The sequence below is a fragment of the Daktulosphaira vitifoliae genome, unplaced genomic scaffold (genome assembly GCF_025091365.1).
Source record: "Daktulosphaira vitifoliae isolate Bord-2020 unplaced genomic scaffold, ASM2509136v1 Scaffold_5, whole genome shotgun sequence".
Taxonomy (NCBI): domain Eukaryota; kingdom Metazoa; phylum Arthropoda; class Insecta; order Hemiptera; family Phylloxeridae; genus Daktulosphaira; species Daktulosphaira vitifoliae.
The window spans coordinates 30211094-30224137 of NW_026099576.1; the positions used below are offsets into that span (position 1 = coordinate 30211094).

Genomic DNA, 13044 nt, shown 5'->3' on the forward strand with positions numbered 1-13044 from the left:
AACATCATTATCAAATGTTTTTCCCATAGAAAATTGTTAAGAATTTTTAATTTATTAAAACACATAAATGTTTATGTATTACTTACCAACAAAAACAAGCAATTTTTATTTACTAAAAGAACAAGAATCTATTCTATATTTTTTAATTCACTAAAACTTCCGTTTTTTCACATAAATCATCAAATAACAGTTTTAATGATTTATATAAAAGAACTAACAATAGTGTAACTCTTTTAGTATAACCTGAAAACAAAGAAGAGTGACTTCTCTGATTTAAAAAAAAAATTTTTTAAAAGATAAGTACTACTTAATCTATAATTAATTTTAGTAGTAAATTTGAAGTCTATCACCACAAATTAATTTTTTTTTTTACTATCTAGATATTTACGAAGAGGAAGTGATAAAATAATTTCTACAACGATTATCGCAAATATTTTGATAATTTATATACAAATTTTAACATATAATAATAATGGTAAAATGTATAAAATTAATTTCAAAAAGTATAAAATAAAACTTTAATTCTTTCCAAATAAATTAAGTGTTATAGACAAACTATAAAATAATTACAAAGCAAACTATACAATTTTAACTTTACCTTTAAAATTATGTATGAACATTTTACATCAAAGTTTCATGAAAATCATGTTTATTAATAAAAAGACGATATTAATGGTACTGAATTATTTGAAGTTTTTATGTTTTCTATCCTTAACATATTAAAAATTCTACAATCTAAAAATAGTTCACTATTTATTGAATTAACATTGCTATGGCATATTTAATACAATTTTCAATTCCATTAATTCTACATGCTAAGAAATATTATATTTGAAAAATATATTAACTATTTACAACATCAAAAATAGGCTACACATACAAATAATTGTAACAAAATAACTACATATTTCTTGATGTTTACATATTTTCAAATTTATGCACAATGGAAGAACCCATTTTAAATATAATTGGCTTAATCACCATGATAAACATATAATATACATTTAATAAGTTAAATTTATATAACATATACAGATGAAAAATGTTAGTTGATAATAATATTGTTTGTCATTAGTTAATTTTAACAGTGAAACATTTAATTTTCCCAATTGTTCCTACTGGGGTATTTAAATACACCCATTGGTAACTGATTAACATTTACCTATTATCTAAAAAAATTAAAATAGAAAATATACATACATACAATACTACTATACATAAAAATATCTTAACGAAATACAAATTTTAATGCATAAATTTGAGTGTACTTCAATATGTATTGGTGTAGTAACATTTAATCATTGATACCAATAAAGTTGGTCAACTGAAATGAAAAAATAAAATAAAATTAGTTCATCAAAATAAACAGTTTTAATAATTTTTGGAAGATCATTTTCTATTAATTAATAAGAGCCATTCGTTATAGTCCAAAAATTAACCAACTTTCTTAAATTACTTAGTTTCAATTTAAATTCATTGATTAAAAAAATAATAATAGATTAAAGAAATGCATTTTATTATTTAAATAAAATAATTATGTATTAATATAATTTATTAAAGTTTATGTGTGAGGGTTAGAATGAAAGTGAATTTTTTGAATGAAACAAATTTGACCTAGAAGTAAGTCTTTCAATCTTAATACTTTCTTCGATATTATCAATAAAATTATGTTATAAAGCTAAGTTATTGCATTTTCATAGTATACATTTATATTAGCCCTCCTAAAAATGATAAAAATTATGTACATCTTTTGCTTTAACCCCTATATCTCTATTTCCTCTTAAAATGGATTTTGGACAATTAAAAAATAAGTTAGGCTCTAATAGCATAGAATATCATAAAAAATTTAATCCTTAATATTAAGCCATTTTGAAATGGATGATTCAATGTTTTTATTGTTATTACAAACTCATAAACAAAATTATAAGACACTTTCCGTGAAACTTGACACAAAAATAGATTTTATAGTGTAAATAAAGGGAAAAACTGAAAATTGTTTATTTCTCAATAAAAAATTGTCTCAACTCTTTTTTTGCACTAAGCTATTGATACATATTTTACTATTATGATCTCAATTGATAAAAATATATTAAAAATAGATTAATACTTTCAAATGTAAATACCTTAACTAATTTTGAAATATTTAATCCAATAAATCATCCCAAACTCAACAATTTCATAGTTTCTGAAATAAAATTATTGTAACTTATTTAAACATACTAAAAATTAATTTTGGTTACTAAATTTTCATGTAATTAAGAAATACATGTTTTTTTTTATTTAAATAAAAGCAATAAGAAGTTTTTACTCACTTTTATGAAAAAATATTTGGATATCTAACAAATAGTTTCATATCAAATGTCGATTGAGAAATATATAGATGTGAATATATACATATACACTAAAAATAATCTGAAATACATATAAAATCATATTGTATATTTAATTTATTGTTTGTTATGTAGTTTCTATTAAAGTATAAATACCTTTTAAAGTAGTTGTGCATCCGAAATTTTGGAACCAATACAGAGAAGAATAAAATTAGGCTTCATATTTTAGTAGAAACATTTTTGTACAAAAAAAATTCAATAAATAAAAGTATATCTTAATGTTATCTTAGTTAAATTAAAATTTCAAAACTAAGCATTAGTTTTTAGGACTTTGGTTTTCTTCTTGTTTTTCGTCATTAGTTTCTGACAATGGTTCATTATCAAAACTTGTCCATTTACCACTGTCTTGATTATCATCTGTATCTGTATCTAGAAGCTCAAATGTAATTTTACAGTTATATTTATATATATAAATTTTATAACAATTGTTATCAGAACTTAAAGCTGCTTCTGCTCTTCTTTGATATGCTGATTCTTGAGCAATTCTTTGAGGGGCTGTACTACATAAGCCTCCAGTTGCTCCTTTTTTACTTTCTTTTAAAAATATTTGATAGCAATCTTGACAATATTCATCAGACACTAAATGTTGTAATTGACGTACAGCATAAATAACAACTTTATCAAGAGTAAAGCCAACATAAGCATGAATACCAAACATTTCTCGTAATGTATCTTCATAAGTATTTGAATCCATATTTCCATCCAAAACATTTTTAATCATATCAAGTAAAGCTGGATAGTAATCTTCAATTTCAATTTCTGATTTAGGATTAAGACGCAATTTGGCTGCTGCAGATTCTGACCTAGTTGCTTTGTAAACACATTCCTCATGTACCAACTGAGTTGATTTTTTATACATTTGAGATAATCTATCACATAGGATATAATGAAGTCTAAGGAACAAGTACCAATTATTATTACCAAAAAATAAAGTGTAACATTCATCTGTGCTAGAATGCTCAGATAATTTTGATTTATCACTCTCTGTAATTTTTACTTCAGATTGATCCTTTTCTTCGGACACACGTAATGATACTTTAGAGTTTTCAGGAGAATTATTATTAGAACAATCATTTTGACCATCACATTCATCATCACTCAACTCTTGTCTAGGATGATAAAACATATCTGGAATAAATCGCCTAATCAAAGTTTTTATTTTTTGTTTATCTTCCTTATTTATGCTAGCTTGTCTTTTAACATGATGTATCAATAAATTTGCTACATCATCAAGAATAGTTTTGTCAGTATAAGAAAATATCATGTGTGGTCCTGTAGAATTTTCATTTTGCTCATTTCTTTCATCATATAGAGTTTCAATTTCATTTAATAACGATTTTGATCTCAAAAACTTCATGTCACTCTGTTTAAAGTTAACACCTTGATGATCTAAAGATTTAAGGTAGTATTTTTCATTTTGACTTTTCCATATATCATTAAATGTATTTCGAGCTTCTTTCCATTCCTCATCTTTTGATTTGAGCCTTTTCAAAACTATAGGAATTGCAGTCATTGGATTTTTCTTCAAACCTTCTAGAATATCTGCTGTTTTATCACCATACAGTCTTTTAATAGCTCGTCTATTAGTTGTAGTTGAACTTAATTCATTACCCAAACTATCATCTAATTTCAATTTCATTGCTTCTTCTGGAGTCATCCTACTAAATTTTCTTAATATTTCTTCTAAAGAATAAATTGCAGCCAAGTTGATTTCCATCACAAGATCTAGTTCAAATCTTTCATCCTCACATCTATGCATATATTCTTCATACTGAGTTTTCCGACTAGTAGCAAATGATGATTCTTCAGACCAAGTAGGAAAAGATACCCAAGTATCATTTAATACTTCATAACACATTTTAGTTCTACCACTACATTTTGGAGGTTGATAATCAGGTGGTACAGCACAATAACTTGCTCCTAATCTTTTACAAGTACTATAATCTATATCAGTCGGTAAATCACCCGCTGATCGATCTTGACGATTTGATCCATGATCAAGTAAAGAAAGATGAGGTAAACCTGATAACTTATTTTCTGTAGGTGCTGTCGTAGCATTACTGCTTTTTTCACTACTTCCAATAAATTCTTTAAATCTTCTGAATAATTCTGAATACTTCCCAAGAAAAGGTTGGACTAAATTTAATAATTCTGACTTAGATATGATTTCATTATAGTATAATACAAGACATCTTAAAAAGTCATCATAAGCAGAAGTGTTATTAATAGATTTTCGTACAAGATCAAAAAATGCAAAATCTGTAAGAGTACCATATTTATATGCTTCTACATAAGACACATCTCCTAAGCTTGGAAATGGGGATTTTGGTTTTTTAGGAGGAGGTAAATTTTGAGTGGAAGAGAAGGATGAAGTTCTTTTCAATGATACATTCTGAACACTAGTTTCTCTATTTTCTTTAACAATAGGAATTATTGTAGGATTTTCCTTCTTAATGGGTGGTACAATACTAGTAGGAGGTGCAGTAGTCACAACAACTGCCTTCTTAGGAGGTACTATAGGTTCTGTTAATTTAGCACCAAAAGAATGATGAGACGTAGCATCTGGTAAAAATTGTCCAAATTCAGCTAATAAATCTTCTTGATTTTCAAAAAGTTTTGCTACCTGAGCATATACTTCTGCTTCAGTTAAAGTTTTTCCTGCAACTTGCACAATATTATCTTTATGTGTCTTTTGTTCTTTTTGATAAGTGTGTAAAATTTCTAAAAATCTTTTGTATTTTTCTGGTTGTCCCTGAAATCTGTTTTTTATTTTATTAACATAATTTATTGCATGATTAAATTCTACTGGTTGGTTTTGGGAATTGGTAGATTCCTGAGTTGTAGGTATTGATACTTGAGGAATAGCAGACGCCACTTGACTTAAACTTGCAACAGATAAAGGTATTTGAGGTTGATGATAAGTACTTGAAGGAGCTGTAGGTGTAACACTATTATGAACTGTATGATGGTGATTCATAACAACAGATGTGGTATTCACTTGATTTATTGGTAAATGAACAGCTGGTTTTATTACTACAGGAGGTGTAGTAGTTAAAGTAACAGGTGAAGTTGTGACTGCTGGTGGCGGTCCAGACATTATATGTTGAGTAGTTGAGTGAATGATTGTTTGAGATGATGAAATAGCAGGACTTTGCGGAATTGAGACAGAAACATGAAAACCAAGTTCATTGTTTTTGATTTCTATTTTGTAACCAGGTGGTAAGAAAGTGTTGAAACCTACTATAAGTTCTGGATGACCTTTGAATAAGTTAGAGACTCTTGTTATAACACCAGGAGTATCAATACTCTGTGATTTAAATTCTTTCATGATATCTAAAAAATCATTATATACTTGAGGCTGATTACTAAATTTGAATTTCACCTGATCCAAATAAGATAAGGCATCTTCAACCTTGAGCCTTTGAAATTGAGTTTGTTGCTGTTGCTGTTGTTGAATAATGGTTGATGGTACAACTTTCTGCCTGATATGTTGAATTGAATGCTGTGCTTGTATGGTGTGCAAAGCAGGCATGGTTGAACCACCTGGTAAAGAGCCTGACATTTTTTCATTAATTGCTAAAACCGGCATTGTTGGAGTACTGTAAGGCTGTACAGTATTAAATTGAATATTTGGATTATTTATGGACTGTGATACAAAACTTGACTGCACAACATTAGAAATGGTTACCAGGTTAGGCCTGGACCTAGGAGGTGAACGGTTGGTGGCTGTGGCGTATGCTCCGACTGTGTCCGCGGACGCCATGAGTTCATCCGAATGCCTTTTCATTTCTCGTCACATTAGTCCGTTTGATTAACATCACGTATAAGCTAAATTCACATACTAACGTTAATATGACATAATTAGGTCTACGGTTAAACAATAATTACTCACTGTAAAAAAAAGTTTAGCCACCGCACGTTGAATTATCTGGAAACCGCGATACTATAAATGAAGTCGACGATAACAGGCAAACTAGCACAAAAACCGAAAAGAATTTTCATAAAATAATATACACCGAATTGCAACGCAAAGTGTAAACAAACGTTACGCTACCGATCAGTGTTAGTGCGGGAGACAGGCCGCTTGTTGAGGTGAACCTTATGGATAGGAAGTGATGGGTAGGGGACATATGAGAGAAATCTAGTAGTAGCCACGTTGCCAACACTAACCGCCATTTCTTTGTAATAACACTTTAAAATTATAAAATACTATTTTTAGTATTAAAAATCTATTAAATAAATACTACACGAAATTTTCAACGTAAGTATAAATTAATTTAACTAAAAAATTAACTTTTTTATTTCAAATTTAAAAATTTACATAATATGTTCTTATCAATACTTTGACGGCAACGTTGCTTCAGGTGTTTTTTCAACAACTGTTGCAAAATGGCTGACTACTTACGATAATAATTATTGTAAAATTCAAATTTTAATTTACATCCCGGTTAAATACAAAATTTGTTTGTTATTATGTGTTACACTATGGATACGGGGATAACATTAAATCCTTTCTAAAAAAGTACTAATTTCTTTCAAACTATCTATATATTATTACACTAGAAATTAAAAACTATCTGCTAACCAAACAAATGAAGTTTAAAATTTTTGCTTATTGTAAACATTTAGATAAAACTTATATTATAGTTCTTAAATATAATGTTTTATTTACGTGAATACAAAAATTAAAGTCTTGGCTTATTTATTTTTTATGGAGCAACTAAGTAAAATATTAAAACTGAGTGTACCAATTAAATAAGGATTATCTTTTCATTGGCCTTAATGGTTACTATACCAGCTCAAAGTACACAATAACATAAATTTCCAAAAAATTCAAACTTGAGTAACAACACACGTTTGGTATATCATGTGTTACCTGTTAAAATTCATAAAAATTTAAACTTAGTTGTTATTGGAGGAGTAAAAAATAGAAAATAATTGACAAACGAATTGATGGAAATGAAATCGATTTACAATCTTTTAAACTGAATAAGTCCTTTATCCTGATATTTATATTTCTGTAAAACGTGTAGAAATATTTACAAAATTATAACGACAAAATGTGTTTTAATGTATAATAATTGTACCCAAATAAATAATTTTATTAATGTAAAATTTTGGTATGACACTGTTATTTCAAAAAAAAAAAATGAGTAAATTAATACATTTAGTTAACCTAACATTTTTTTTGTTTTTTTGAACATTTCATCTTTAACACATATGGGTCAAGGTTAATAATTGTTATGGATGTTTTTTGTACACATCGCCGTTACCATGGTACTCTAACATTAACAAAACTTAATTTAAAATACAATAATTTTCGTAAAGAAAAACGAATAAATAATTATTATTAATAATAATTCACAAAATGAATTCAAAATTATATTCTATTCTATATTTGAACTTAGTAAGTGAAATGATTTATGTCGTGGCAGAAAGATTAAAAACCCAAAAAATCCCTATACATAAGTCAATATTAGGTATGTGAACTTAGTAAACTTAAAATTGTTCAAAAGTTTTAATAACAATCAATTAATGCAAGGCGTCAAACAAGCTACAGTATAAAAATATAAAGAATTTATATATTATACTATAATAAATAGTTTGAATTCAGCTGTACTAGTTTGTTTAATTAATGGTATTACTAAATTTGGAAACTAATAAAAAATAACTTTTTTGAACAAAAATTATTTCTTCGTGTTTTCTAAAACTTCCATGTAAAATTTTTATTTTAATGTTTTAGTTTTAAATGACATAGTTGCAGCAGCATTTAGTAGTAACCTATCCTTATTTACTGAGAAGCATATTCATACTAGAAAACAAATTACTAAAAGTTTAAGTGATGCTATACACTCATCAATAATGAGACTTAACGATTCTAGCATGGAAAAATTAATGGGATTAATTGAAACTTCAGTCAAAATGCAAATGTACTCAGCTAATGGACCAAGACAAATATTACATATAACATTGAATCATTTAGATTCTGTTAGATTAATAACAAGTAAAACTCGGTTAAAACAGGTTATTAACATAGTGCATCATAACTTCACACAAGTAATACATTATCAATATAATTAAATAGTTATAATCATTTCAATTTTAATTAATTTAAACAGATTTATGGAAAAATGACTGATGGAGAAATTTTAAGACTTCGTTACTCAATACTTAATTATTTTCAAGATATAAATGTTAAAGTTACAGTATTTATAAAAGAAGGGTTACAGCGATATAATGGATCATTTGTAACAGTTGGAAAATGGACAATTCCTTATGGTAATATTTTTTAAAAATATACATTTATTATAATAATAAACTATGAAAAAATTCATTTACACACTTCAAATAAAATATTACAATTAATTAATTTAAGGAGGTGAAGTTCCAGGAGCAATAAGAATTTTTGACAAAAATGGTAAACTTAATGATATTAGTACATTTAATCCAATATCTTCTTACAAAGTAGAAACAGAAATTGGATCATTAGAAATTAACAGTCCTCGTAACACTACTTTAGGACTTTCATTGTAATTAAAAAAATATCTATATTTTTTTTTATTAACAAATAATTAAAATGAATAACAAACAAATTTTACGGCTTTATAGGTATAAAACCTATGCAAATGACAATGGAGTATCTGAAACATCAGACCCATTATTTTATGATCAAACAGGTCGTCATGGTTACAAGCATGAAATAGATCTCTTTGTTACTCAATTAATAGGAACTGCAGCACCTAAAGATGAAAATATAGATGTTGAATTGCCCAGTTCATCATTTTCAGTAGTTCAAAGGTAATTCCTGTAGTTAAAATTAAAGTGTAATTAGAAACATAGTGTAATTAATTTTTTATTATTTTTAAATAATTTAAATCTTTAATTAGAATAAGGCACAGGATGATGTTTAAAATGTAAAGAAATTTTTTCTTTTAATTGTGCTGAATATGAATTAAAATTCGCTATAGTATTAAGTTTTTTTTTATCATAATAAGAAAATTTCATTTAATTTGACAATTAATTCACTTAGAATAAACAATAGTAATAACTATACTGTGGCTAAGATTGCTTTTTTTCCATAAAAATCAGACCTACTCTCATGAGCAAAATTACTTCCATTTCTGTATTGTTTAACATTTTTAACACTTTTCTACTTTTTAAATGAAATACAAAATAGACTTTTCGGCAATTTCCAATATGTTCTGTGAAGGGTTCTGAACATTTTTTTGTCTAAGTTATCTTCTTCCCAACTTCCATGTAATTCCTATGTATAAGTGGAATTGAAGTTTACAAATAAAAGAAAGAATAAACTTGGCCACAATGTAGATATCACTAATTGGATTTTTGTACTTTTTAGGAGAAAAGCGTGGAAACTTTTTCACAGATAAATTTTTGTTGAGGATATCTTTACTTTCTTCTGGTTAAAGCCAGCAAACAAAAAAAATAATTTTCATGAGCTACTAAAAAACAATAAAGATAATTGCCACCCACAAATGATGTAAAACCATTTATATTTAAAAATTAACAATTTTCAGATTTTTTCATTTACTTACACTATATCTCTACTTTTTTGTCAAATTTCACATTTCTATCTATATGGGAAATGTTTGACAAATTGTTTTATGTAAATATACTTTGTAGCTTCGCTAGAACCTGGCTACTGTGTGCTCAGATTATTATTAAAATGTACCAGAATTTAAAATTATAAAATATAATTTTACTCTGTAAAATAATTGTGTATTCACATAAAAATAAATTACTATTTTTTTATGAATTTTATAATAATTTTATACAGTCATGGACATGAACATGTATAGGTGACAATGGCCCCTTTTTACAATGTAAAATCTAACTAAAAATGATAAAAAGCTAGAAGTCGCATAACATAAATTTTACATAATTTTGATACATAAAATGTTCATTGAGGATGACCAGCACATTTTTAAATCCATGGCTATAATTCTGATGATCAATACAAAGTAAATTTCCATATTCGGCACATTCATGAGATTCTGTGTTTTATTAGTAAATTTTAACAATATAACTTAAAAAGTAAAAAAATTTATATTGATAACTAATATTTTGTAGGACAGGAAAAGAACACAAAAGAGAAAATGTCACACTTGATATTAATATTGACACTTCATCTTTAAAAAATATAGAAGTACAAATGAATAATACACCATCAAGAGTAGATGAAAATATTTTAGATTTGATGCAATTATTAGAAACAGAATAATGTTTTATTATATTTACTTACTATTTAGTCATTGTTATTTATCAATATTCTTAATCATAAAGATTATTCCGCTCAAGATCTCTAAATTCTAAGATGTATGTTTTTAAACGTAGTTTAAGAATTTCACGACATATTTCTTGATTATGATCTGGATTTATGATTCCCATGCGATATAGTTGATTCTCATTTATTCTAATCAAGGCTCTACCAATGATCTCATGCTAAAAAAGTCATAGACACACAGTTTTATAATATATTTTATCCTTTATATATAAATATGATAAATATTATAAAAATAAATAATAATGGTTGCATGTAAACAGAAGTGCAATTAATTTTCAATAAATACCTGTAAGAATTTTTCACCATACAATACATAATAATCATAACAATGTCGACGAAACCATTTTTGAACGTCTTGAACAGTCCATTGATAAACAACTTTTGGTCGAGCTGCTCGGGTATTCTAAAGATTTAATAAATTGATTAAATATTTTAAAAAGTTTAAATAAGAAGAAACAATTAAGTATCAAAACTGGGAGACTTTATAATTTTTGTCAAATATCTAAAGAAGTATTAATAATATATAATACATCAAGAGTAAAATTTTAAGTAACTTTATAAGGTAAAAATAGACCTACAGAAATGATAAAAATGAATTACTTAATAAAAAGCAATAAACTAACATTTTAAATTGTAGTTTACAAAATCCAACTAGTTTTTTATGCAACAATCAATATTTTGCTCAAATCCAGACCAGGCTCGATGAATTAATAAAAAAGATTATTTTATATTTTATAGCCATACTAGTCTATACTTTATTTTCACTTTTGTATATTAATTAAATCTTCTTCTTATCGTGTCCAGACTTTAATATAAATGCTTTGTTTTGTTTAATCCTTTTTTACTTCATTGATTGGCTACTTGTATAGCGCATCTATTGCATTTGCCAGATCTTCAGATGTACATGGCACTGAATTTAGGGGGCACACTAGTATATGTTGTTCTATTTATCACTTCCACAGTCGCAGTCTACAGTTTCCGTATCGTATCCCCACTTACATAGATTTTTCTTTGTTCGGGCAACATCTACTCTCAATCTATTAAGTGTTTTCCAGGTGTTCCATTCGTTGCGATATCCGGATGGAAGTTTTTCCATTGGCCTTATTTTAAAATTATTTTTTAGGTTCAGAGCTATTCATCTTCGATGTTGTTCATGCTCATGTGATGTTATGTTCTCCTTAGTTGATTTCAGAAAGTTTTTTCTCAATGTCAGTCTGCTTGGGGCCAATTGGTGTTCATGGAGTGGGTGTCTTTCATTATTTGCTTGGGCTGTTTTTTGAGCATCACTGGCTACATTTCTTCTAATATCGTCGGGTGCTATTCCAGTTATAACTTGTACCAAAGATATGGATGTGGGTTTTAAGCATCCAGTTATTAAGCAGCATGTTTCATTTAAAGCTACATCTACCTTTTTTGCATGGCATGATCTACTCCATACTGGGCATGCATACTCTCCAGCTGAATAGCATAAGGCAAGTGCTGTAGTTCTTAACAACTAGGGGTTAGCTCCCCATGTTGTCCCGGTTAATTTCCTTATTAGGTTGTTTCATATTGTGACTTTTATTTTGATTTGTTTGCAGTTACTTTTGAAGGTTAATGTCCTATCTAATATGATTCTTAGATACGTAGGTATTTGTGTATGTTCAAGATTGATGCCCCGCATTAATTAAATATTAATTTTAAATTATTAGTATTCTATTTTAATATAATTTTAGGTCTTTATAATAAGAATTTTCTAAAATAATACTGTAAGTTCTATGCGCAATAAGAAATTAAAACTCTAGTTATCAGTGCTATTAAATTTTTACCTTTAATAATAACATTTCAAATTAATTATTAAGTTAAGATCAGTATTTTAATTCTGGTAAACAAATAATTATATAACAATAGGATTCTCTAGCATTTAAAATTAAATGATTAGATATAATAATTATATACATGTAAGTTTAGTTTCCATAGTAACCAATAATCAATGACTTTCCTACAAATTTATTCACAAAGCAGATATAATCCTATTTAAGCTAATATTATATTTCTTCAATACTCACAAAACATAAGGACATATGATAATCGATAAACATTCTATTGTCAAATACTCACTCTTGGTTTAGAAACATTTTGATTGTCTTCTAAAATCATAGTTCACAATTTAAAACTAACTGAAGTTAAATGTTTTATAAATACAAAATATAAATATTTAATTTTTAAAAAAACATTAAAACTTTTTAAGGTAGAATTCTAAGAAACATTTTAATTTTAAAACCAAGATATAAGTTATCTAATGTTATTAAGTTAATAACCTTGATTGTCATTAACATGTAAATGTTTATGTTAATTTACTTTATTTTATCA

At 26.7% G+C, this 13044-nt stretch overlaps 3 protein-coding genes across 5 annotated transcripts; 1 reads left to right on the top strand and 2 right to left on the bottom strand.

Annotated features, from left to right (window-relative positions):
- Window positions 1–1162: 1162 nt before the first annotated feature.
- On the bottom strand, window positions 1163–6490 carry LOC126908375 (paired amphipathic helix protein Sin3b). The gene is made up of 5 exons (XM_050690378.1): window positions 6283–6490; window positions 2487–6218; window positions 2313–2412; window positions 2124–2185; window positions 1163–1324 (listed from the first exon to the last, which is right to left on the bottom strand). Exon 2 carries the CDS (start codon window positions 6175–6177, stop codon window positions 2647–2649), a length of 3531 nt encoding a protein of 1176 aa, XP_050546335.1. The 5' UTR covers window positions 6178–6218; window positions 6283–6490; the 3' UTR covers window positions 1163–1324; window positions 2124–2185; window positions 2313–2412; window positions 2487–2646.
- A 1172-nt stretch (window positions 6491–7662) lies between these two features.
- On the top strand, window positions 7663–10656 carry LOC126908376 (protein OSCP1-like). 2 transcript variants are annotated; one of them, XM_050690380.1, is made up of 6 exons: window positions 7663–7870; window positions 8134–8447; window positions 8510–8669; window positions 8767–8920; window positions 9000–9188; window positions 9748–9889. In XM_050690380.1, the coding sequence occupies exons 1-6, from the start codon at window positions 7759–7761 to the stop codon at window positions 9776–9778; spliced, it is 960 nt and encodes a 319-aa protein (XP_050546337.1). In that variant the 5' UTR covers window positions 7663–7758; the 3' UTR covers window positions 9779–9889. The 2 variants fall into 2 exon arrangements, with proteins under 2 accessions (XP_050546337.1, XP_050546336.1); XM_050690379.1 differs by lacking the exon at window positions 9748–9889 and adding an exon at window positions 10479–10656 and having other exon boundaries at window positions 7665–7870.
- LOC126908379 (protein aveugle) lies at window positions 8674–12994 on the bottom strand. 2 transcript variants are annotated; one of them, XM_050690386.1, is made up of 4 exons: window positions 12793–12994; window positions 10979–11095; window positions 10651–10850; window positions 8674–9195 (listed from the first exon to the last, which is right to left on the bottom strand). In XM_050690386.1, exons 1-3 carry the CDS (start codon window positions 12829–12831, stop codon window positions 10680–10682), a joined length of 327 nt encoding a protein of 108 aa, XP_050546343.1. In that variant the 5' UTR covers window positions 12832–12994; the 3' UTR covers window positions 8674–9195; window positions 10651–10679. The 2 variants fall into 2 exon arrangements, with proteins under 2 accessions (XP_050546343.1, XP_050546344.1); XM_050690387.1 differs by lacking the exon at window positions 12793–12994 and adding an exon at window positions 12741–12770.
- Window positions 12995–13044: the final 50 nt, after the last annotated feature.

Excerpts from the sequence above, each read along its gene's own strand:
- LOC126908379 (XM_050690386.1), bottom strand. The coding sequence starts at position 12,831 with ATGATTTTAGAAGACAATCAAAATGTTTCTAAACCAAGA. Across the intron at positions 11,096-12,792 it reads AAAATGTTTCTAAACCAAGA|AATACCCGAGCAGCTCGACC; the intron begins GTGAGTATTTGA and ends TTAAATCTTTAG. Across the intron at positions 10,851-10,978 it reads ATGGTGAAAAATTCTTACAG|CATGAGATCATTGGTAGAGC; the intron begins GTATTTATTGAA and ends TGACTTTTTTAG.
- LOC126908376 (XM_050690379.1), top strand. The coding sequence starts at position 7,759 with ATGAATTCAAAATTATATTCTATTCTATATTTGAACTTAGTAAGTGAA. Across the intron at positions 7,871-8,133 it reads TATACATAAGTCAATATTAG|TTTTAAATGACATAGTTGCA; the intron begins GTATGTGAACTT and ends TTAATGTTTTAG. Across the intron at positions 8,448-8,509 it reads TGCATCATAACTTCACACAA|ATTTATGGAAAAATGACTGA; the intron begins GTAATACATTAT and ends TAATTTAAACAG.
- LOC126908375 (XM_050690378.1), bottom strand. The coding sequence starts at position 6,177 with ATGAAAAGGCATTCGGATGAACTCATGGCGTCCGCGGACACAGTCGGA.